We start from the raw sequence: 23,023 nt of genomic DNA on the forward strand, positions 1-23,023 counted from the left end.
GTGCTTGGCATTTATGATCTGGAACTGCAGATCCTCATTCATATTGTTGCAATGATCTCTTAAAGTAATCTGTCCTCTTGATGGTGGCATTATATAGCTTTGATATCACTCCTGAGGACTTCACTTTTGGACTACTGCATTGTGCTACTCTGAAAATCATGATTTTTGCAAGAAATACTCGTGTGTATCCAATACATTGTGTTGACCTGAAAATGTCCTTCTCATTCCATCAGCCATGTTTCAGTTATTGCATTGACAAAACAAACTTGCTCTTTATTGTAGAGTGATTTATCGAAACCTTAAGTTACTATCTTTACTGAGGCCTTCTTTAGCTGCTTGCTGTGAAATCCTTTTGGACAAATACTTGTGTGCCAGATAATTTAGTGTCTTGCAGTCAGAGCTCATTTTCCCATGCTAAGCATGTCTTTTTTTGTCTTTGTATGATGTCACCTGAAGTATTTGCATCCTGTCCTTTGCCTATGACTCTTTGGCACTTTGTACCTTGAGTGTCTGTCCACAGAATACAAGGCTCGATCTGTTTTGCCATGAATATGTTCTAGCTGCTAATTCTACACATGTTATTTGCTATCCAGAGTGCAAACTTTTCCTCTCTTAGCAGACATGCTCTTGTTGCATAATCCCTTATGACTAATACAACCTTATTTTTAGTGATTCATTTTTTTGCATCATATCCCTTATTATTTGAACATAAGCTGGTATCGAAAACCATTATTTAAAACTGTGGCCTATTTATTGGTTACACACTTAAAATTTATTTTTGGTAGCAGTTTCACAGCTCTGAATATAAACCTCAGCTTCATTTCTGCCATCATGTTTTGTGTACATGTTGTAGCAGTGTGTTTAACATTTCTTATAGAGGTTGGTCTAAAATGCCTGACTGAAGTATGTGCACATCACCATAGAGATTGTACGACAATGGCAGACTAGTAAAGACATTTGTACATTCAAGAGGACAGATTACTTTAAGGGATCATTGCAACAATATGAATGAGGATCTGCAGTTCCAGATCATAGATGGCAGGCACATGCCACTTCTCAGCCAAAGTAAGTCTAAAGCTTGGATTGGTAGCCCTCAGCATCCCGAGATGTGTTTGCAAACACAATCACATTAGGGCCTGATGATGTCAGGACATTAATATCCTCATCACATTCATCTTTGAAACTACAGAAAGTGAGAGGAGTCAAATGCTGCAGGCCGCCTGCCTAATAAGCAAGCTATTGAGCTTTCAAATGGACCACAATTTTTCATTGCCTGTTGCACTTTTTGGGAGTCAGATGTGAGGCAATTTGGGACTTGTCAATGCCAACTAAGATAAGGTGGCACAAGGGCAGAGGAAAAGACCATGACTGAATGTAGCAGCAGATTCTGCTGGTGAAGGCATTGCCCCTGTGTGACATCATATATCGCTGACAGTCCTGATTATGCACATAGTCTTCCTTTACACCTCTAATCGGCCTCCCTTTTGCTGGACAGTCACTGATTAGCCATCCAGTACTTGATCGGATGAATGAGAAAGTGGGATTGGAGAGAGCAGACAACTCGTTTTATCTTTCGCCTTCAGTATCCCATCAAAAACAATAGAACACAAGCCCTCTGCTCCTCTTTGAAACACTAACATGGGTCTTTTATAATGACACAAACAAGCAGATACAGCCTTATTTTAAAATCTGATGTGAGAGATAGCATCTCCAGTAGAGTAGTACCAACTATGGCTTTTGTGCACAAGCTCTACAGTGAGGCTTGGACCTGTAACTTTGTAATTTAGAGACAAGAGCATTACCAACAGCTGACATCTGATGATACATGATGAACCAGAGTGTTGATGAGTATCATTCCTGATTTGCGTAATCCAGGAAGCAGGATCATCAGTCAAACACTGTGCTGAAGATAATGTTGGAACTTTCAAAGTGATAAGTAATTTGACAATTAGCAGCAGCTTGCAGACAGTTAAACTATTGATATAAAGACAAAAAGATCTGAGTTATGAGGCTAAGAAGGATGAGTATTTCTAAGGTTTGTGTGAACACAAACATTTATTTTTGAAAGGTAAATTGAAGAGATTGTACCTGCCAGCCATAAATTCTGAGTTACCTATTTTGTGAATGATAAGCGAGTTCCATTAATTCAAAATGTCCAGTGAGTGAATCAAAATGATGTTGGTCAAACGTTTAAATTGATCAAGGTGCCAGGAGCAATAGACAGATTTCTCTTAAACACACAAGAATAACAGGCTTGACTGGACCAAAATATAATGCTAGTTCTGACAGAAGGATAAGTGTGATTTATCATGCTATCCTGTGCGGTTATTATCCCATAATTTATTTCACTAGCGCAGCAAAAACGTTAACAGAATAAAAACAGGAGTTGAGGCAGAGAAAGGAGGGAAAAAATGTCTAAAGTGATTAACTTATGAGGATACATTTTTAAGTTGAGGTGCTGCATTTAACAATTTGGCACTACAAGCAATAGACGAGGCCACATGTCACTTCTTTTTGATTAGATTAGATTCCATACAGTGTGGAAACAGGCCCTTCGGCCCAACAAGTCCACACCGACCCTTCGAAGAGTAACCCACCCATACCCACTTCTCTCTCACTAAAGCACCTAACACTACAGGCAATTTAGCACGGCCAATTCTCCTGACCTGCACATCACCTGCACACTGTTGCTGGCGCCTATAGTCTTGGCAGAATCTAATGATAGTTTTTGCTGTAGTTGCATTTCACTTACAGAAAATGAAGTGATCAGTGAAGGAAGTCTTTCTGAGTGTTTTAAGAAACTTCATAATGTATCAAAGGAAATTCAAGTCATGAAGGGTCAAGAAAAGAAACTTCATGAAGCTTGTTCTGAATCAAGGTGCTGAGTTACTGCTCTTTGGTACATATAAGAAGGAATCTCATTGATACATACTTGACAAGGGGAAATATCATATTGTCATGCCATTTCCTTCAACCAACCCATAGACAACCTCCACCCCAGTAATGACTGTTCATCTTGGAGTGGAGGTCACTTAATAATATGTTGCGTTATTTTCTTCTGTGACATATGCCAAACCAGTCACTCAACTGTTTACATCAGTGGGTTGGTCAGCAACTATATTTCTCAAATCCTCAGTTATAATCATTTTCTGATGATCTTCATGAGCAATTACAACTGTTGTATTGTGTCAAATAATACAGGACTGGACCTTTCTGACAGGAAGGGATTAGAGACACATTTGAATCTGGTCATAACAGTGCAGGATGTCACGATGAATAGTGTCGAGTTTGTTTCAGAGGTCATGGTAAATTGTGAGTAGATAGATTGAAAGTGCAGACAGACCTGACACATTCAACCTCCACTGACTTCTTGATCATCTTGCATTATGCCCTTTAAACATAGACATGTAGCGATTAAAATCTAGTTCTTAAAACTGCCAATCTTGCCATCCTGTTGACCGGGCAGTTTTCAAAAGCATTATCAATGAGTTCAGGTCTTCAATCACAAATCAGCTGATTCCCTGGAACTATACTTTACCACTGTATCTTTCAGTAGAAACAGCCCTCTGAATACCATGAGGACTGTTTCAGGGAGAGAAAACTTGAATTGGTGCTGAGGAACAAACATAGATTTTGGATTTTCAACAAATACTAAGTTTAAATGTGATTATGAAAAGGATGTGGCAGAAGGAAAAGGGAGATAATAAAGGAGGTTATAATCATTTTCTGATGATCTTCATGAGGAATTATGACTGGGAGATAATAAAGTTTATAGGAGGTATCTTCTCACACAGATCCTAGGAACAATTTCAGAGGTCAATCAAGGGTTGGGGCCCTGCATTTATAGAACATAGAACACAGAACAATACAGTGCAGAACAGGCCCTTCGGCCCTCGATGTTGCGCTGAACTAATCTAAGCCCATCACCTACATCATCATCCATATGCTTATCCAAGCACCGTTTAAATATCCCTACTGTGGCTGAATTAACGACATTGGCAGGCAAGGCATTCCACACCCATATCACTCTCTGAGTGAGGAACCTGCCACTGACATCTGTCTTAAATCCATCATTCCTCAATTTGAAGCTCTGCTCTCTCGTTTAAGCAGATGCCATCATTCTCAGAAAAAGAGTCTCACTGTCCACCCTATCTAATCCTTTGATCATCTTGTATGTTTCCATTAAATTGCCTCTTAGCTTCTTCTCTCCAATGAGAATAGACCCTCGTCCCTCAGCCTTTCCTCGTAAGACCTTCATTCCAGACCAGCCAACATCTTGCTAAATTTCCTCTACTCCTTTTCCAATCCTTCCTGTAATGGGGTGACCAGAACTCCAAGTAAGGCTATACTAGCATTTTGTACATTTGCAGCATGACATCACAGCTCCGGAACCCAATCCCTCTACCAGTAAAACCTAACACACCGTATGCTGTCTTAGCAGCACTATCAACCTAGGTGGCAACTTTCAGGGATCTATATATATATGGACACCAAGATCCCTTTGCATATCCATGCTGCCAAAAATCTTTACATTGACCCAATATTCTGCCTTCCTGTTATTCTTCCCAAAGTGAATCACTTCACATTTATCTGCATTGAACTCCATTTGCCACCCTTCAGCTCAATTCTGCCATTTATGCTAGTCTCCCTGCAGCCTACAACATTCTTCCACACTGTCCACCACCCCACCGACTTTTGTATCATCTGCAAGCTTATTAACCCATCCACTTATGCCTTTGTGAAGTCGTTTATAAAATTGACAAACTGCAGTGGTCCCAAAACAGATCTTTGTGGCATAACACTCGTAACTGGACTCCAGGCTGAATATTTTCCATCAACCACCACCCATTGCCTTCTTACAGAAAGCCAGTTTCTAATCCAAACTGCTAAACCACCTTCAATCCCAAGCCTCTGCGTTTTCTCCAATAGCCTACCATGTGGAACCTTATCAAAGGGTTTAATAAGTCCATGTACACCACATCAATTGCCCTACCCTCGTCTACAGGCTTGGTCACCTTCTCAAAAACTCAGAGGTTTGTGAGACACGACCTGCCCTCGATGGCTCCATGTTGACAATTTCCAATTAAATTGTTGCTTGCTAGATGATTATAAATCCTATTTCTTATAATCCTTTCCAAAACTTTTCCTACAACAGAAGTAAGGCTCACTGGTCTATAAATACCTGAGTAATCTCTACTGCCCTTCTTGAACAAGGGAACAACATTTGCAATCTTTCAGTCCTCTGGTACTAAACCTGTAGACAATGCCGACTCAAAGATCAAGGCCAAAGGCTCGGCCATCTCCTCCCTATATTCATTTAGCACCTCTTTGGTCTCTCCACAGGGCCCACATACAACTTTCCGCTTCTGTCTTTGACAGGCCATATTCCTACCCTAATCATCCTTTTATTCCTCACATATCTATTGAAAGCCTTAGGGTTCTCCTTTATTCTATCTGCTAAAGACTGCTCATGTCCCCTCCTTGATCTTCTTAACTCTTTCTTTAAATACTTCTCAGCTGCTCTGTAACTCTCCATTGCCTCATCTGAACCATCACCTCAATGTCACATAAGCCTCCCTCTTTTGCTTAACAGGAGATACAAATTCATTAGTAAACCATGGTTCCCTGACTTTATTATTTCCTCCTTGCCTGAAAGGACACACCTATCAAAGACACACAATATCTGTTCCTTAAACCAGCTCCAAATTTCGATTGTCCCCGTCCCCTGCATTTTGCTGCCCCATTCTATGCCTCCTAAGTCTTGCCTAATCACATTATAATTGCCCGTCCTCCATCTATAACTCTTGCCCTGTGGCAAGTACCTATCCCTTTCCATCACTAAGCTAAACGTAACCGAATTATGGTCTCTTTCCAAAGTGCTTACCTGTCACTAAATTAAACACCTGGCCTGATTCATTGCCAAGTACCAGATCCAATGTGGCTTTCCCTCTTGTTGGCCTTTTGACATACTGTAGGAGAAAGTGAGGACTGCAGATGCTTGAGTTCAGAGCTGAAAATGTGTTGCTGGAAAAGCGCAGCAGGTCAGGCAGCATCCAAGGAGCAGGAGAATCGACATTTTGGGCATGACCCCTTCTTCAGGAATAGGCCCCTTCCTGAAGAAGGGCTCATGCCCGAAACTTCGATTCTCCTGCTCCTTGGATGCTGCCTGACCTGCTGCGCTTTTCCAGCAACACATTTTCAGCCTTTGACATACTGTATCAAGAAACCCTCCTGCACACATTGGACAAAAACTGATCCATCTGATGTCAGAGTTATAGCATTTCCAGTCAGGAAGTTAAGGTCCCTCATAATGACCACACTGTTCCTTTCACTCCTGCCCAAAATCGATTTGCCAATCCTCTCTGAAATGTCCTGGAAATTTGCAGATGCCTATAAAAAAATTCTCAGCAGTGTAACCTCTCCTCTCCTGTTTCTGACCACAGCCCATACCACCTCAGTAGACGAGTCCCCGTCAAAAGTTCTTTCAGCCACCGTTATACCATCTTTGATAAACAATGCCACACCTCCCCCTAAACCTTCAGTGAATCCTGTTGATGTCCTCCCTATTGTCATCCTTCTCTGTACTGGAATTACAACAGAGGTTTCCATCCCTCTGCTGAGCTAGCTTAAACCCACCAAAATAGCACCAGTAAATTTCCCACCCAGGATATTAGTACCCCTCTGGTTCAAGTGAAGACCGTCCTGTTTGTATAGATCCCACCTTCCCCAGAATGAGCCCCAATTATTAATAAAGCTGAAAGCCTCCCTCCTGCACTATCCCTGCAGCCACATGTTCATCTGATATCTCTCCTTGTTCTTCACCTCGCTATCATGTGGTACGGGTAACAATCCTGAGATAACAACTATGTTTGTTCTCGCTCTCAGCTTCCACCCTAGCTCCCTGAAATCCTGCCTTAAATCCCTATCCCACTTCCAAACTATGTTGTTGATAACTACGTGGACCATGACTTGGGGCTGGTCACACTCTCTCTTCAGGACCCCAAAGAAACGATCCGAGACATCATGCACCCTGGCACCTGGGAGGCAACACACCAACCGTGAGTCTCTTTCATTTCCAACAAGCCTTCTGTCTGACCCTCTAACTACTAAGTCCCCAATGACTAACACTGTCCTCTTTTCCCTTCTTCCCCTCTGTGCAAGAGGGACAGACTCTGCCTGAGACCTGCATCCCACTGCATACCCCAGGATAACTGTTTTTCAGAGGAACAACCACAAGGGATCACTGCACCGACTGTTTTATCCCCCCTCTAACAGTTACCGAGCTTTCTTCATGCCTAAGAGTAACTAATTCCCTGTAACTCTTATCTCTCACAGACTCTGCCTCCCAAATGATCCGAAGTTCATTCAGCTCCTTCTCCAGTTCCCTAACGCAGCCTTGGAGGAACAAGAGTTGGGTGCACTTCCTGCAGATGTACTTAGATGGGATACTAATGGCATCCCTCACCTCAAACATCATGCAGGAGGAACATCCCACTCCCTGCACTGCCATCCCTGTTAGTCCCCTTGTCAGAAAGTTAAAAAAAAAGAAGAGAAGCTTATCTGATGTTTCCCTGGTGTATAAGGTTAGAGGAGGTGGTTGGGTGGGAGACCCTACAAGGATTGGGTTTAGAAAACACTCACTTATATAGCTGAGGGGAAAAAGCTAGGGGCCATTTGTTGGCAGAGCAATGTCATCACATAGTTTCTGGGTTTTACCACTAATGTTGACAGCACAGTGAGACATCAATTAACATATTTAATGGCTGTGGAATATCTCTCCACTTGCCTAATTAAGTGCAGCTGCAACAATACACGATGCTTGACATCATTCAGAACCACGTGTTAGGCATCCCAACCATGACAACTAACATTCAGTCACTATCACCTGATGAAGGAGTGTCACTCTGAAAGCTAGTGTGCTTCCAATTAAACCTGTTGGACTATAACCTGGTGTTGTGTGATTTTTAACTTTATACACTCCAGTCCAACACCGGCATCTCCAAATCATAACATTCAGTCCCTTCACCACCAACGCACATTGGCAGTTGTGAAGATCTCCAAAATACACTGCAGAAAATCATCAAGACCTTTCCAAAGCTCTTCAAGGAACTTTCAAAATTGCAGTGTCCATCGGAAGAAGACCAAGGGCACAAAATGCACCACCAGCTGCAAGTACCTCTCCAAATGACAGGCAGCCTGATTTAAAACTGTATTGTTATTCTTTACTATTGCTTAGTCAACACCCTCCCACTGCCTTCCAAGAGGCATTGTGGGGCCCTGTATACCCCAAGTATTGTAGCAATTCAAAATAGCTGCTCACTATCATCTCTTCCATTCCAGGGCAATTCAATACAAACCTTGGAAAATCCTGGAACTCTGTCCTGAACCTTGTGGACCTGTTGACACAAAATGGACTGCAGCAATTTAAGAAGGCAGCTCACCATGGCATCCTTAGGGCAACGAGCGATGGGCAATAAATGCTGTCCAACCAGCGACAGTTATATCCCAAAACTGAACTTTTTCAAGAGTTCTCTTCAGTAGATGAGGATTGGCAATGGATGAAATCTGTATTACTCAGGAACTCTTTTCTCTGGTAGATTACGCGAACAAATTAGACCAGAATCACCTGAGAGACCTTTGCTGGGGTATAATGGAGGGCTCAACTGGAGTGGTCAAGATATCTGATTATATCTTTAGCATCCCAGTAGCCTATTGAATTCTTGTTTGAATGGTCCAGATCAGGTATTATGCATCTCATGTCCTTTAGGGATGGAAATCTGTTGCGCTTATCCAGTCTGACCTGCAGATGACTCCAGATAAATGGCATAGTAGTTGACTCTTAACTGACCTCCGAATGAGCCAAGTAAGACACTCAGTTCCAGTGCAATTAGGGATCAGGAACAAATTGGCTTTGACAGTGACACCCATAACCCATGAAAGGATAATAATTAAAATAAAACACTTGTCTTCTGCAGTACATGTGTTCCTCACAGAGAGTCATACCTTTATCCCCAAGACTCCACCTCTGACCTTGTCAACTGCACCAACACAACTGTGGCACATAGCTATGATTACCAATATTCATATATGCTGTGGCTGTTTCCAGTGAACCATTGTCACACCTGAAGGATCAGCTTCTGATGATCATTACTAAGATGGCTTATTTCCATTGCATAAGCATTACCTGACTTCAGCCTTATTCCAGTCACCTGCTGCTCAGGCCTCATTCATGTCTTTTTTTTACCCCTAACTTCAAGTATTTATCTAACACACTCAACTCGCACACATTTCTGGCTGGTCTGCTGCATTTTAACTCCTTAAATGTAAATGAATATCAATCTCTGCTGTCCAAGTCTCAACTCAGAGTAAGTCCCATTCTGCTGTCGCCCCTGTGCTTTACTGATCTCTATTGTTACGTGATCAAGCAATATCTTGATTTTAGAATTATCTCGTTATTTTCAAGTGTCACCCCTTCCTATTTCTGCAACCTTTGCCAGCTCCACAACTCTCCAATATATGTGCTCTTCTAATTCCAGGCCCTAATGTATCGCCAGTTTTAAGTGCTCTACAATTGTTGGTGATACCTTAAATTACCTCTGGAACTCTCCTGACACCCCGACTCCCCCACCCCCCACACAAACTAACAGATATAAATACATGCATACACACATGGACACACATACACGTATAATATGCATGCATACGCACATAAATACACATATAAATATGTAATATGCACGCGTGCACACACATATACTTTCTGCCTTTCTTTGCTTACTTTGCACTCTGTAAAACATTTGTCTTTGGTTTAGAATTTGGTCATATGACCTAATATCTCCTTTTGGAGATTGCCAAGCATTTTTTTTGTCTTGAAGACCCAATCACATTAAACACATAAACACAGAAATAAAATAAATTCAAATTGTGGTTGCTGAATTCATAAGATGCACAGATAGACTTTGATAAATTTCAGGAAACAATTGCCATTTCAGGAAAGAATACAACATAAACCTGAGCTGATGAAATTCAATTTTTGGATTGCTTGGTTAGTACAAGCATTTGAATTGCAGATAAGAGCTAAGACTTCTCACAGATCCCATTCTGGTTCAAATTGGATTTCTGGTTTAGGAGAGTGAGACTCTATTGCATTAGTTTTGCTGCCTTGAAAAGATATCTGGGAAATCAGTCATTGCCATCAGTCTTTGTGGGACATTACTAAGTGAGACAAATAATAGTCAAAATTGTCCAGATACTAAATGAAGTTGTTGTTTAATAGAATGATGCAAGGTAGGCAGAACATAGATGAAAACACCTTTAGTGGATTGGCTATTACAGCAGAAGGCAAATTTGACCATCAATCATTGGTGATCAGCTAATTAGGAAAACAAGTTCCTGACCTGCAAATGACACTGCCATTTCAGTCGGGACTGATTCTGAAAAATACCACTTATTGTTCAGTTACCATCTGAATTTAAGAACGTTTACATGTCTGCACCTTTTGCAGATGATGAGGCTAAATGAGGCAAGATGATTATTAGTTTGACCCAGTCTACTGTGTTATTACTTGTCAAGTTCCTTCAGAGAGGGAAGATTATATTTCATATCTGAACAGTCATGATTTCAGAATTAATAGAATTGAACTTTAAGGCCATGTTCCTTAGACATTTATTTAACTTTTTCCAAACCATTGCATTCTTTATCTGAATATTCATTACAAAAGGATTGTCTCTTTCCTTTTCACTTTGGCAGAATTGCCGGGACTTGAAACATTTTATCTTCAGTTGCATTTGTGATGAAATTGGAGGAATTAAGTCGAGCTTCTATTAACATTAATGCATGTGGACTAGGAACAAAAACAAACTGGTTCTTCAAAGTCTTCAGCGTTTCAAAAATTATGTTCTCTCTGTTCATACTGCGAAGGTATATTTTGAGAGGACGTGCTAATGGTAGGAGTCTGCAGATCAAATTGCTTGCTTTGTGAAGTTCCAAATGATGAGTTATTAATTTTAATGACTGAGAAACCTGGTGTGTTAATCTCTGGTCCATATACAACCATCCTTTTTTTTCTGGGAAAAAAAATAGAAGTTGCTGGAGAAGCTCAGCAGGTTTGGCATCATCAATGGCGAGAAAGCAAAATTAATGTTTTGGGTGCAGTAACCCTTCTCAGAATACTTTTTTTTCTGTCAAGTGAGAACCGTATTACACAAAATTTCTTCCTCATTAAGCCTCTTATTTAATCTGCATTAGCCAGAAATATAGAAATTAGTGGAGAAAGCATAATGAACACTGGTGCAGCACAACAGAGCACACTTTGCAAGACATAATTGGTATAGAGGTGATTCATGTACAGCTGTGTTTATATTCTACCTGTGCTGTGAGAGGGTGATGAGTTGTGGACAATTACATTCCCATTGAGAGAAAAGCATCAAGTATCAAGTTGACAGGTTGTTATTATGGTAGCTAATAGTAGCATTGCAACATAAGTGGGCTCACAGGAGAAACTCAAGCGAAAGGCGATCTCATAAGGCTTTTTAAAATTTTGGAATGAGAAAAAACAATAGGATAAATCACAACAGAAGCAACTGCAGTTTATTGATCTCAACTAAGGTGAAATTTCTAGGTTTACTTTCCCTTTTATGCCATGTTAAAACTTTAATTTTTAAGAGCATGGATGACACAGCCAAAACATTCCATGTGAAAATGCTAGAAATGCATAAAATTTCCATTACCCTTTGACACAAATAATAGGCTGTGAATAAATGGATAGAAAAATATATATACAGGTTAAACTAGCCACCATGTTGAGATTCATATGAATTCCTGTCATCCAAAGCTCTGTACTGGGAGTTCTAATTTTCAAAATATCCTGTTTTTTTTTAACCACAGTACGACAGTTACATATTGGTTCTTTATCAGGGTTATTTTTAATGAAAAATGATTCATTATTTGATGATAAGATGACAATCTGAAGGATATCTTATTTAAAGTCATGACACAATTTTGAATAATTTATGTTTCAGCTGTCTAGACAATAAACTACCACAGGCTGTTGCAAGCCAAGGTGAACTAATTTATGTCTTGAATGATTTTTTTTAGTCTGTAATATTATTTATCTAAATCCTCTTTTCCACACCTTTTCATTACAGGATTTATTTATACATGTGGAGGGACATTACAAGGATTAAATGGCACGATAGAAAGTCCTGGCTTCCCATATGGGTATCCAAATGGTGCAAACTGTACATGGATCATTGTAGCGGAAGAACGCAACAGAATACAGATTGTGTTCCAATCCTTTGCTTTGGAGGAAGAGTATGATTATCTTGCATTGTATGATGGGCAACCTCATCCTGTAAACTTTAGGGCGAGGTAAGCATTATTTTGCATGAACTGTAACGTGACCATTGAACATCATGTTTAAGAATTTGATTTCTTTTGGTGACCCTATGTTGGCAGTTTCGGAACACTTTCATTAGATTTTTTGTTGCGTGTATTTCGCAAACTTCAAGACAATACAATTTTCTTCGATGTCTGGAGTTACACTCACGTTAAATCTATTTTGCTATAACCGATAATATTTTTCAAAGTGCTGAGTTTCATTTAATTCCATTTTAGACATTCATTTACAAATCATCACAGAAAAAGAGAATGGTTCATTTGTATTGTATATTATTTATTAAACATTACTATCATGTAGCAGTTTAAAATTGCTTGCTTTTTACTTTTGTGAAATAAGCTGCTGCAGGACATCAGGTTTATATTTTTTACCCCTGTTCCACATAATTTTCCTAACAGTTGATTTGTTTTGTGCGCCAGATTAAATCCAGGCAATTGTTGTAAAATGTTTTGCTGTACTTTACCAGTCATCAATCATGAAATTTCTATTTCATTAAAATGAATTTGAATCTCACATGATACTGCAATTTTATGGTGATACTTTGGAACATTGGATAGAAACAGAACTTTATAAAGTATTTAAAAATTAACTTCATACAGTGTGATTAATTTCTCCATCAAAATACAGATTTCTCATAATTTGCTCATGGACAAGTCACACCCATTTGTTCATGTTGGTAAATTTAGATAAAAATGGAAATTTATCACTGGAACGTAGGTGACCAGTGCATTCAACATGGGATTTTAAACTCTCAGACCTGCGTTTAAGTATAAGTTGATGGAATGTATATGACTTCAGTATCAGTAAGGGCCCTCTGTAAATTGTATGTGGGCTGTATCAAGCAATTTCCTAGCGTCTATGATGGCTCAGAATATGTCTCTGTTTTGACACAGGTTGGTAATCTCATTCCAGGAGATTACGGATTGACTGGTGTGATAAATTGTGGAAAAAAATATATTAACCTAATAGTTAATAGTGCTTTCTCTTCTGAGGTAGAGATTAAAACACCTGACTATTGCAAAGCAGAAACAGCTTTTCTTGGCATCTGGGATGGAATGAAGAGAAATCCATTTTGAAAGCAAGCATCCATGTACCATGAGCTCTATGTTTAAAAATAAAATTGGCTGCAGTGAAGAAACTGTTGATCATAAATGATTGTTTTGAAAATTAGTGAATAATTGATTGAGCACAGTAAGTCAAATCCTAAATGCAATATAAAATCTTCACACAAGTACTGATTATGTCACAATCTGTTAAATTGAAAATGACTTCAAATTTTTAATGGTTAGGTGCTGGTAAACCTTAATTTATAATCCCTTTCGATAAGTATTTTTATGCATTTGATTTTATTAATTGATGCAAGCTTGGCAATTACGTTTTGCAATAACAACTAGTGGATGTAAGGTTATAAGGAATCATTTTGCTATTTTAATAGAGCTATTAAACATTAATATTAGAAAGCTTGTGTCTGTTGAAGCAGTGCAATAAATTTATATGAGTATGATTGCCATTCATTTTTCATTACTTATTTTCCATTGTATTCTTTAGTTTTGCATTTGGCAAGCATTAAGCTTTTTGCTGTGTGATGTAAGGCTGAGTGAGGTGTGAGAAAGGAGAAATACGATGAAAAGTTAAATGAACTAGTTAACATGTTAATGAATAGATTGTCCCAATATTACTGAACTTCAGTCACTTTTCATGGAAAAGCATTTAAATTAATTTAATGTAACATGGATGAAGTTCATTAAATTATTGAAATCAAAGGTTTAGCACAATGTTCTATTTGGAATCATTTAAATGAAAATGGAAACATATGCAGTTCTCCCTTTATTTACTTGATAAACCAAGATCAAAAGCAGTGATGTGGCTCAAGTGATTCAGTAAACTCATGAATGGAAACAATCTTCCTAAGTATTGAAGCGTTTATGTTGTTGGCTGACATGCAAGAGACAGACATTGAAAGAAACCTCCGGCTAAAATCTTCTGCTCTGAAATACTTTCTGTCTATGCAACTTTGTGAGAGGAGGCCATTAAAACCCCAGCATCTGTTTTACAACTGGAGAAAAGAAACGGCATGATGATGTCTGAAGGCCAATTAGAGTTACCGAAAGGAAGTGCCACTGTGAAAGATTTAGTCCAAATTATTTTCACTGATTCTACTGATCTAGTTACTTTTATTCAAACTGTTTGGACTTATTATGACACATCTTTGGAGCAGGTAGGTCTTTGCCCAGACCTCGCGTTCAAGAGGTCGGGAATGTCACTGCTGCATTACATAGCCGTGAATTAATTTCTGTACGTTGTAGCCACAGGTGAGATGAACGCATGGAGACATCATTAAAGGTTTTTTAGTGATGTCGCTGTTTGGATATGAATTGGGACTACATGTATTTGTGAATTATCAACTGTTGGTGACAACCTTAAGATCGCCAGTGATTACTTATTCTGCACTGAAAGGATTATGGTCAATCTGTGATGACCAATGGCATCTTCAATATTGGCATGGTCAATATTATTTTGTGTGCAAGAATTGTAATTAACATAGTTGGCCACTGCGTGAGGTGCACAAGCAGAATTCTGATTTCAGATATCTGTAAATGTAAGTGCCTGATTCATACAATTGCCCTTTAAATTGCCTCACATGACTCACAAGTGAAATCTGTACCTTGGACAAACATAAAACAACACTCCTTGCCTTATTTTACATATTGGCCAGTCTTCTGATCTGCTATATATCTTCATGCAATTATAGATATTTTTAAAAATTTGACACAATCCTTAGTTTTTTATTTCATTTTTATTTTTAGTTAGGCAAAGATGATTAGTCATACCCTTGGATTCAAACCTATCTGTTCCATGTATTTTCAATTATTCTTCTCCATGTCTTCAAATACGTTTTGATTGACCTCTCCTTTAACCTGATGCCAGTTCATTTGAGCTCATTTTTCTCTCATGTCAGACTGATGGTGGTGGTGGAGGGTTGCTTTTCAGACTGGAGGCCTGTGACCAGTGGTGTGCCACAAGGATCGGTGCTTGGTCCACTGCTTTTTGTCATTTTTATTAATGATTTGGACGTGAAAGTAGGAGGTTTAGTTAGTAAGCTTGCAGATGACACCAAAATTGGAGGTGTAGTGGATAGAGAAGAAGGTTACCCCAGAGTACCACAGGATCTTGATCAGATGGGTCAATGGGTTGAGGTATGGCAGATGGAATTTAATTTAGATAAATGTGAGATGCTGCTTTTTGAAAAAATAAACCAGAGCAGGGCTTATACACTTAGTGGTAAGGTCCTAGGGAGTGTTGCTGAACAAAGAGATCTTGGAATGCAGGTTCATAGCTCCTTGAAAGTGAAGGCGCAGGTAGATAAGATAGTGAAGAAGGCATTTGGTATGTTTTCCTTTATTGATCAGAGTATTGAGTACAGGAGTTGGGAAATTATTTTGCAGCTGTACAGGACATTAATTGGGCCACTTTTGGAATACTGTGTGCAATTCTGGTCTCCTCCTTATCAAAAGGATGGTGTAAAACTTGAAAAGGTTCAGAAAAGATTTACACGATGCTCCCAGGTTTGGAGGATTTCAGCATCAGGGAAAAGCTGAATAGGGTGCGGCTATTTTATCTGTTGCATCGGAGGCTGAGGGGTGGACTTCTAGAGATTTATAAAATCATGAGGAGCATGGATAAGATAAATAGACAAAGTCTTTTCCATGGAGTGGGAGGAGTCCAGAACTTGAAGGCATAGGTTCAGAGTGAGAGGGAAAGATATAAAAGGGACCAAAGGGGCAAACTTTTCATGCAGAAGGTGGTGCATGTATGGAATCAGCTGCCAGAGGAAGTGGTGGAGGTTGGTACAATTACAACATTTAAAAGGCATCTGGATAGGTATTTGAATAGGAAGGGTTTAGAAGGATATGGGTCAAGTGCTGGCAAATGGGACTTGATTAGGTTAGGATATCTCATTGGCTGGACGAATTGGACTGAAGGGTCTGTTTCCATGTTGAACATCTCCCTGACTCTATGGTTCTATGTCTTCATAACTATGTTTATGTAAGTTTAATGCACCAGTCTTGGACCCAATCTTCTCTCCCTCAAACTGAAACCAAAATACAACTAAATCATGGTTGATGCTAACTAGGAATCCTTCTCTATAAGGTTATTAATTAACCCTATCAGATGACACAATATCAGAATTAATACAGTATACTTTCTGGTTTGCTCCAGGGCATGCAGTTCTAAAAGACTATGCATAAAAATCAATAAACTCTTCATCTAAGTGACCTTTGTGCATCTGATTCTTGCATCCTGTATCTCAATCATCATTCCTCATGATTATTTTCATATGTTTCTGTTAAGTTCCTATTACTTTTTAATTTATACTCCTTATCAAATATGAAGTCTGTACTCCATTTTCACTCGTGATTTTGTACCTTTATTACTTTTCATTTGCGCTCAAACTCCTTCTCTATCCTACTTTCCTGGACTTGGATCATCCTTCTCTCTGTCTATTCAATCATCCTTCCATCGTTATTGAACATAATTACCCTTTACCATTTCCTAGCCTTCTTTCCTTCCGAAATAACACGCACCTTTCCATATTCATGATCCATCAACTGCTACTGAAAACTAAGAACTAAAAATCCCCAGTTCTATGGGTGGCAGCTTGACCACACCCACTCAGACTGCTTCCATTGTTTCAATTTTTGAAAAAAATACCCAAGGTTTCACAAGTTATTTAACTTCGCATATATTACTTAACACCTGCTCCCCCATTCTTTTTCTAAAAGAAACCAGGACAAAATACATCTCTTAAAGTCACAGCATCATCACAATATTAACATTGACCGATGATTCAAAGCTCGAAAGTATATCAACTATGAGATTTTTGCAGAACCTCAAAAGGGTGTGGTGGAGAGGTGGTAAATGAAGGTCAATGCAGTTTGGTGTGAAATTATAAACTTTTGTCAGAAAGACATGGAGAGACTGTATAAAGTAAATGTTACAATTCTAAAGTGGGTACTTGTGCAGGGAGACTTGCGTATATATGTTCATGGATTAGTGGTGCTGGAAGAGCACAGCAGTTCAGGCAGCATCCAAGGAGCAGCGAAATCGACGTTTCTTGCAAAAGCCCTTCATCAGGAATAAAGGCAGAGAGCCTGAAGTGGTGTCCTCTACATTGGGGAGACTGGGCGCCTCTGAGCAGAGCGCTTTAGGGAATATTTCCGGGACACCCGCACCAATCAACCACACCGCCCCATGGCCCAACATTTCAACTCCCCCTCCCACTCTGCTGAGGACATGTTGGTCCTGGGCCTCCTTCACTGCCGCTCCCTTACCGCCAGATGCCTGGAGGAAGAATGCCTCATCTTCTGCCTCAGGACACGTCAACCCCAGGGCATCAATGTGGAGTTCAACAGTTTCCTCATTTCCCCTTCCCCCACCTCACCCTAGTTCCAAACTTCTGAATGCAAAAATGGCGCAGAGATTCTATAACTTGGTACTTTTGTCTCAAATCAGAGATGATATTGCAGAATTGCTCAGCACTGTCCCCATGACTTGTCCGGATTTGTCCCAAGTGCCTATCTCCTTTTCCACCTATCCACTCCACCCTCTCCTCCCTGACCTATCACCTTCATCCCCTCCCCCACTCACCTATTGTACTCTATGCTACTTTCTCCCCACCCCCCACCCTCCTCTAGCTTATCTCTCCACACTTCAGGTTCTCTGCCTTTATTCCTGATGAAGGACTTTTGCCTGAAATGTCGATTTCACTGCTCCTTGGATGCTGCCTGAACTGCTGTGCTCTTCCAGCACCACTAATCCAGAATCTGGTTTCCAGCATCGGCAGTCATTGTTTTTACTGAGTTGATTTTAACCCTACTGCGAATCCTCTTGCAAGGATGCCTGCCTTGAAGAAGTTTTCCTCCTCTCTCTACAAGAATCTCAGGGAGTCCCTCTCCCACTGCAACTCCCAGGTCATTTCCTCTGCCCTGAAGCTCTCCAACCATGTCGTGAAACAAACTCGCAACCACAGCCACATTCGCTTCCTCAGTGCCTGCCTCCGTAACCAACTCATCCCACATGAACTCCGGACCACCTTTAAACCAGCAGAGTTCAGACCCGAATAGGACAAACAGTACAGACTACAGATTCAAAAACACCAGCAACAGTTCTCCTTCAAGATCCTCCACTTCACGCTTGCAGCAATGCGCCGGCACCTAACCTCTCTACAGTCAGCCCTGCCCCAGCTGAGGGCCACACTCTCTCAGAATTGCAAAGGACCGACTCTGTACTACATCCTCAGGAGAATTCATACTCTCAACAAACAGTATTTCAATTCCATCTCAAACATCAAAAACTGTAAGTACAACAAACTTTTATCTACCCACCTCCATAACCAGCGCTCCTCAAACATTCCAGAAGATTCCCCTGGCCTCGGAAACTACATAAACGCCATTAGCCAGGCGGCTGATGCAGCTGCCACCCCCATGCTGATTGATGATGTCACTTCTGCCCTCATCATGGCCACTCCCACAACCACTTCCGCCTTCACAATTCCTCATGCATCACACATAAATCCACTTCCGCCCCTCACATCATCGCTGATGCCACACGCTCAGTGATTTCCACCACCCCTACTGTCGTGGTCACCACCACTTCTGCCCCCACCAGCGCCACTTACCTGCATTCTGCTGACATGCCCCCCACAGACCCCACTGTCACTATCCCCACACCCCAGAAACCCAAGGGGAATACTACCCCTGCTCATGACTCCACCCCCATTGCCCCCACCACCACACCCACTCCAGTTACAGGTTCCGCCCTCACTCCCAGCTCCACACTGACACCAGATCCCAGCTCCCAGCCCTGCTGAGTTTTCACCATCCCTCCAGACCTCCCCCTCACTGAGGACGAACGATCAGTCCTCAGCAAAGGACTCCCCTTCGTCCACCTCCGTCCACGCATCAATGAATTTAATACACGCCATGACGTTGAACAATTCTTCCGTCGCCTCTGCCTCCAAGCTTACTTTTACAATCCGGATTCCCGCCCACCTTCCGAGGACCCCTTCGCCCACCTCCAACACACTGCATTCACCTGGACACCCCGCGCTGGCCTATTACCTGCCCGCGACCTCTTCATTTCCAACTGCGGCCTGGACATTAACTGCCTCAACCTGTCGACCATCCTCCCCCACTCCAACCTCTCACCCTCACAACGTGCAGCCCTCCAATTTCTCTGCTCCAATCCAACCTCACCATCAAACCAGCGGATAAAGGGGGCGCAGTGGTAGTCTGGCGCACTGACCTCTACACCACTGGAGCCAAACGTCAACTCGAGGACACCTCTTCCTACTGCTCCCTCGACCATGACCCCATCCCCCATCACCAAGCCATCATCTCCCAGACCATATAAACCTCATCACCTCTGGAGATCTCCCACCCACAGCTTCCAACCTCACAGTCCGGGAACCCCGCACTGCCCGGTTCTACCTCCTTCCCAAGATCCACAAGCCTGACCACCCTGGCCGACCCATTGACTCAGCATGCTCCTGCCCCACTGAAATCATCTCTACCTACCTCGACACTGTCCTATCCCCCCTAGTCCAGGAACTCCCCACATACGTTGGAGACACCACCCTCGCCTTCCACCTCCTCCAAGACTTCTGTTTCCCTGGCCCCCAACGCCTCATCTTCACCATGAATATCCAATCCCTCTACACCTCCATCTGCCATGACCAGGGCCTCCAAACCCTCCATTTTTTCCTCTCCAGATGTCCCCAAAAGTACCCTTCCACTGACACTCTCATTCATTTGGCCGAACTGGTCCTCACCCTTAACAATTTCTCCTTCGAATTCTCCCACTTCCTCCAGACCAAAGGGGTAGCCATGGACACATGTATGGGCCCCAGCTATGCCTGTCTCTTTGTTGGCTATGTAGAACAGTTGATCTTCCGTAATTACACCGGCACCACTCCCCACCTCTACCTCCGCTACATTGTTGACTGCATTGGCGCCATCTCGTGCTCCTGCGAGGAGGTTGAGCAATTCATCAACTTCACCAACATATTCCACCCTGACCTTAAATTTACCTGGACCATCTCTGACACCTCCCTCCCCTTCCTGGACCTCTCCATCTCCATTAATGATGACCGACTTGACACTGACATTTTTTACAAACCCACCGACTCTCACAGCTACCTGGATTACACCTCTTCCCACCGTACCTCTTACAAAAGTGCCATCCTGTATTCCCAATTCCTCCACCTCCGCCGTATCTGCTCCCAGGAGGACCAGTTCCACCACAGAACACACCAGATGGCCTCCTTCTTTAGAGACTGCAATTTCCCTTCCCACGTGGTTAAAGATGCCCTTGAAAGCATCTCGTCCACATCCCGCACCTCCACCCTCAGACCCCACCCCTCCCACCGTAACAAGGACAGAACGCCCCTGGTGCTCAACTTCCACCCTACCAACCTTTGCATAAACCAAATCATCCATCGACATTTCCGCCACCTCCAAACAGACCCCACCACCAAGGATATATTTCCCTCCCCACCCCTTTCTGCCTTCCGCAAAGACCGTTCCCTTCGTGAATACCTGGTCAAGTCCACGGCCCCCCCTACAACCCTCCATCCTATCCGGCACCTTCCCCTGCCACCGCAGCAACTGTAAAACCTGCGCCCATACCACCTCCCACACCTCTATCCAAGGCCCTAAAGGAGCCTTTCATATCCATTAAAGTTTTACCTGCACATCCTCTAATATCATTTATTGTGTCCGTTGCTCCCGATGTGGTCTCCTCTACATTGGGGAGACTGAGCGCCTCCTAGCAGAGCACTTTTGGGAACATCTCTGGGAACCCGCACCAATTAACCACACCGCCCCGTGGCCCAACATTTCAACTCCCCCTCCCACTCTGCCAAGGGCCTCTTTCACTGCCACTCCCTTACCACCAGATGCCTGGAGGAAGAATGCTTCCTCTTCCACCTCGGAACACATCAAACCCAGGGCATCAATGTGGAGTTCAACATTTTCCTCATTTCCCCTTCCACCACCTCACCCTCGTTCCAAACTTCCAGCTCAGCACTGTCCCCATGACTTGTCCGGACTTTTCCTACCTGCCTACCTCCTTTTCCACCTATCCTCTCCACCCTCTCCTCCCTGACCTATCACCTTCATCCCCTCCTCCACTCACCTATTGCACTCTATGCTACTTTCTCCCCACCCCCACCCTCCTCTAGCTTATCTCTCCATGCTTCAGACTCTCTGCCTTTATTTCTGATGAAGGGCTTTTGCCTGAAACATCGATTTCAAAACTCCTTGGATGCTGCCTGAACTGCTGTGCTCTTCCAGCACCACTAATCCAGAATCTGGTTTCCAGCATCTGCAGTCATTGTTTTTACCTCTATATATGTTCTTGAGTCATTAAACAATATAGGGCAGATTGGAGTGTATGACTAATGCATAGTGTCCTCAGAAGAGCTTCTGTGATGCAGTGGTAGCATCCCTTCCTCTGAGCCAGGAGGCCTGGGTTCAAGTTCCACCTGCTCAGACTTGTATAATAGCATCAGGTTGATTAGAAATTATCTACAGTGACCTAAGCATACTAATGTGGGCATACAGTACAAGGGCAAGGAGTTAATGTTGAACCAGCCATTATTTGGGCTTCAACAGAAGCTGGACATTACACTTTAGGAAGAGTGTTATGGCACTGGTGATCATACTGATGAAGTTTACAGAAATGGTTCCTTAGTTGAGGAATTTCAGTTATGAACATAGATTAGAAAAAAAACTCAGAGTATTTTCCTGGGAGAAGAGAAGGCTGAGAGAAGATCTGATTAAAGTGCTCAAAATCATGAGGGATCTGGATGGAGAAAGTTGGGATACAATGTTCCGATTTGCAAAAACATTGAAAATGGGTGGGCACAGGTTTAACGTGATTAGCAAAAGGAGCAAAAGTGATAGAAAGATGTATTTCACATAACTTGTGGTAAGGGTAAGAATAATACTTTGAGATTTTATTTCCAACTGTGACCCAACATTTGTCTTTTATCCACACATGAGACATGGGCCAGCTTTTTTGTTTATTTTCCATTCCTTCCTACCTTAATAATGTGATATTGAGCGACCTCCTTAAAATGTTGCAGTCCATAGCTCCTTTACTAAGGGAAATGCAGGATTTTGCCCCAACAACATTAAAGGAATCTAGATAGTGAGCAGTTTGGAAATGAACTTGCATGTGGCAGTGTTTCAATCTATTTGCTGTTCTTGTCTTTCTAGATTGTGGTGTTTTTGGTTTGGAAGGTGCTAGCATAAGATCTTTGGTGAATTTCTGCAGTGCCTCTTGTAGATGGTAAAGACTGCTGCTACTGAGTGTTGGTGGTAGAAGATTGGATTTTTGTGGATCTGGTGCCAAACAGGTGGGTTGTTCTGCCCTGGATAGTGTTTGTCTTCTTGAATGTTGTTGATGCTGCACTTGTCCAGGTTAGTGAGGAGTGTTCTATCACACTCCTGACATGTGCCTTGTCAATGGAGGACAAGCTTTGGGGAATCATCCTGACAGAGGTAATCCATCAAGTCAATCAATGAAATAACGACTGATCTGTAATCTAACTCCTTTCACCAT

At 41.8% G+C, this 23,023-nt stretch overlaps 1 protein-coding gene across 1 annotated transcript in view; it reads left to right on the forward strand.

Moving 5' to 3' along the window:
• csmd3b (CUB and Sushi multiple domains 3b) overlaps positions 1-23,023 on the forward strand; it is a 1,933,688-nt gene that overhangs the window by 172,236 nt on the left and 1,738,429 nt on the right. The window contains exon 2 of the mRNA XM_072571243.1: positions 12,147-12,369. Coding sequence (XP_072427344.1) covers positions 12,147-12,369 — 223 coding nt within the window. The remainder of the gene's footprint in view (positions 1-12,146; positions 12,370-23,023) is intronic.

Source organism: Chiloscyllium punctatum, chromosome 5 (genome assembly GCF_047496795.1).
Source record: "Chiloscyllium punctatum isolate Juve2018m chromosome 5, sChiPun1.3, whole genome shotgun sequence".
Lineage (NCBI taxonomy): Eukaryota > Metazoa > Chordata > Chondrichthyes > Orectolobiformes > Hemiscylliidae > Chiloscyllium > Chiloscyllium punctatum.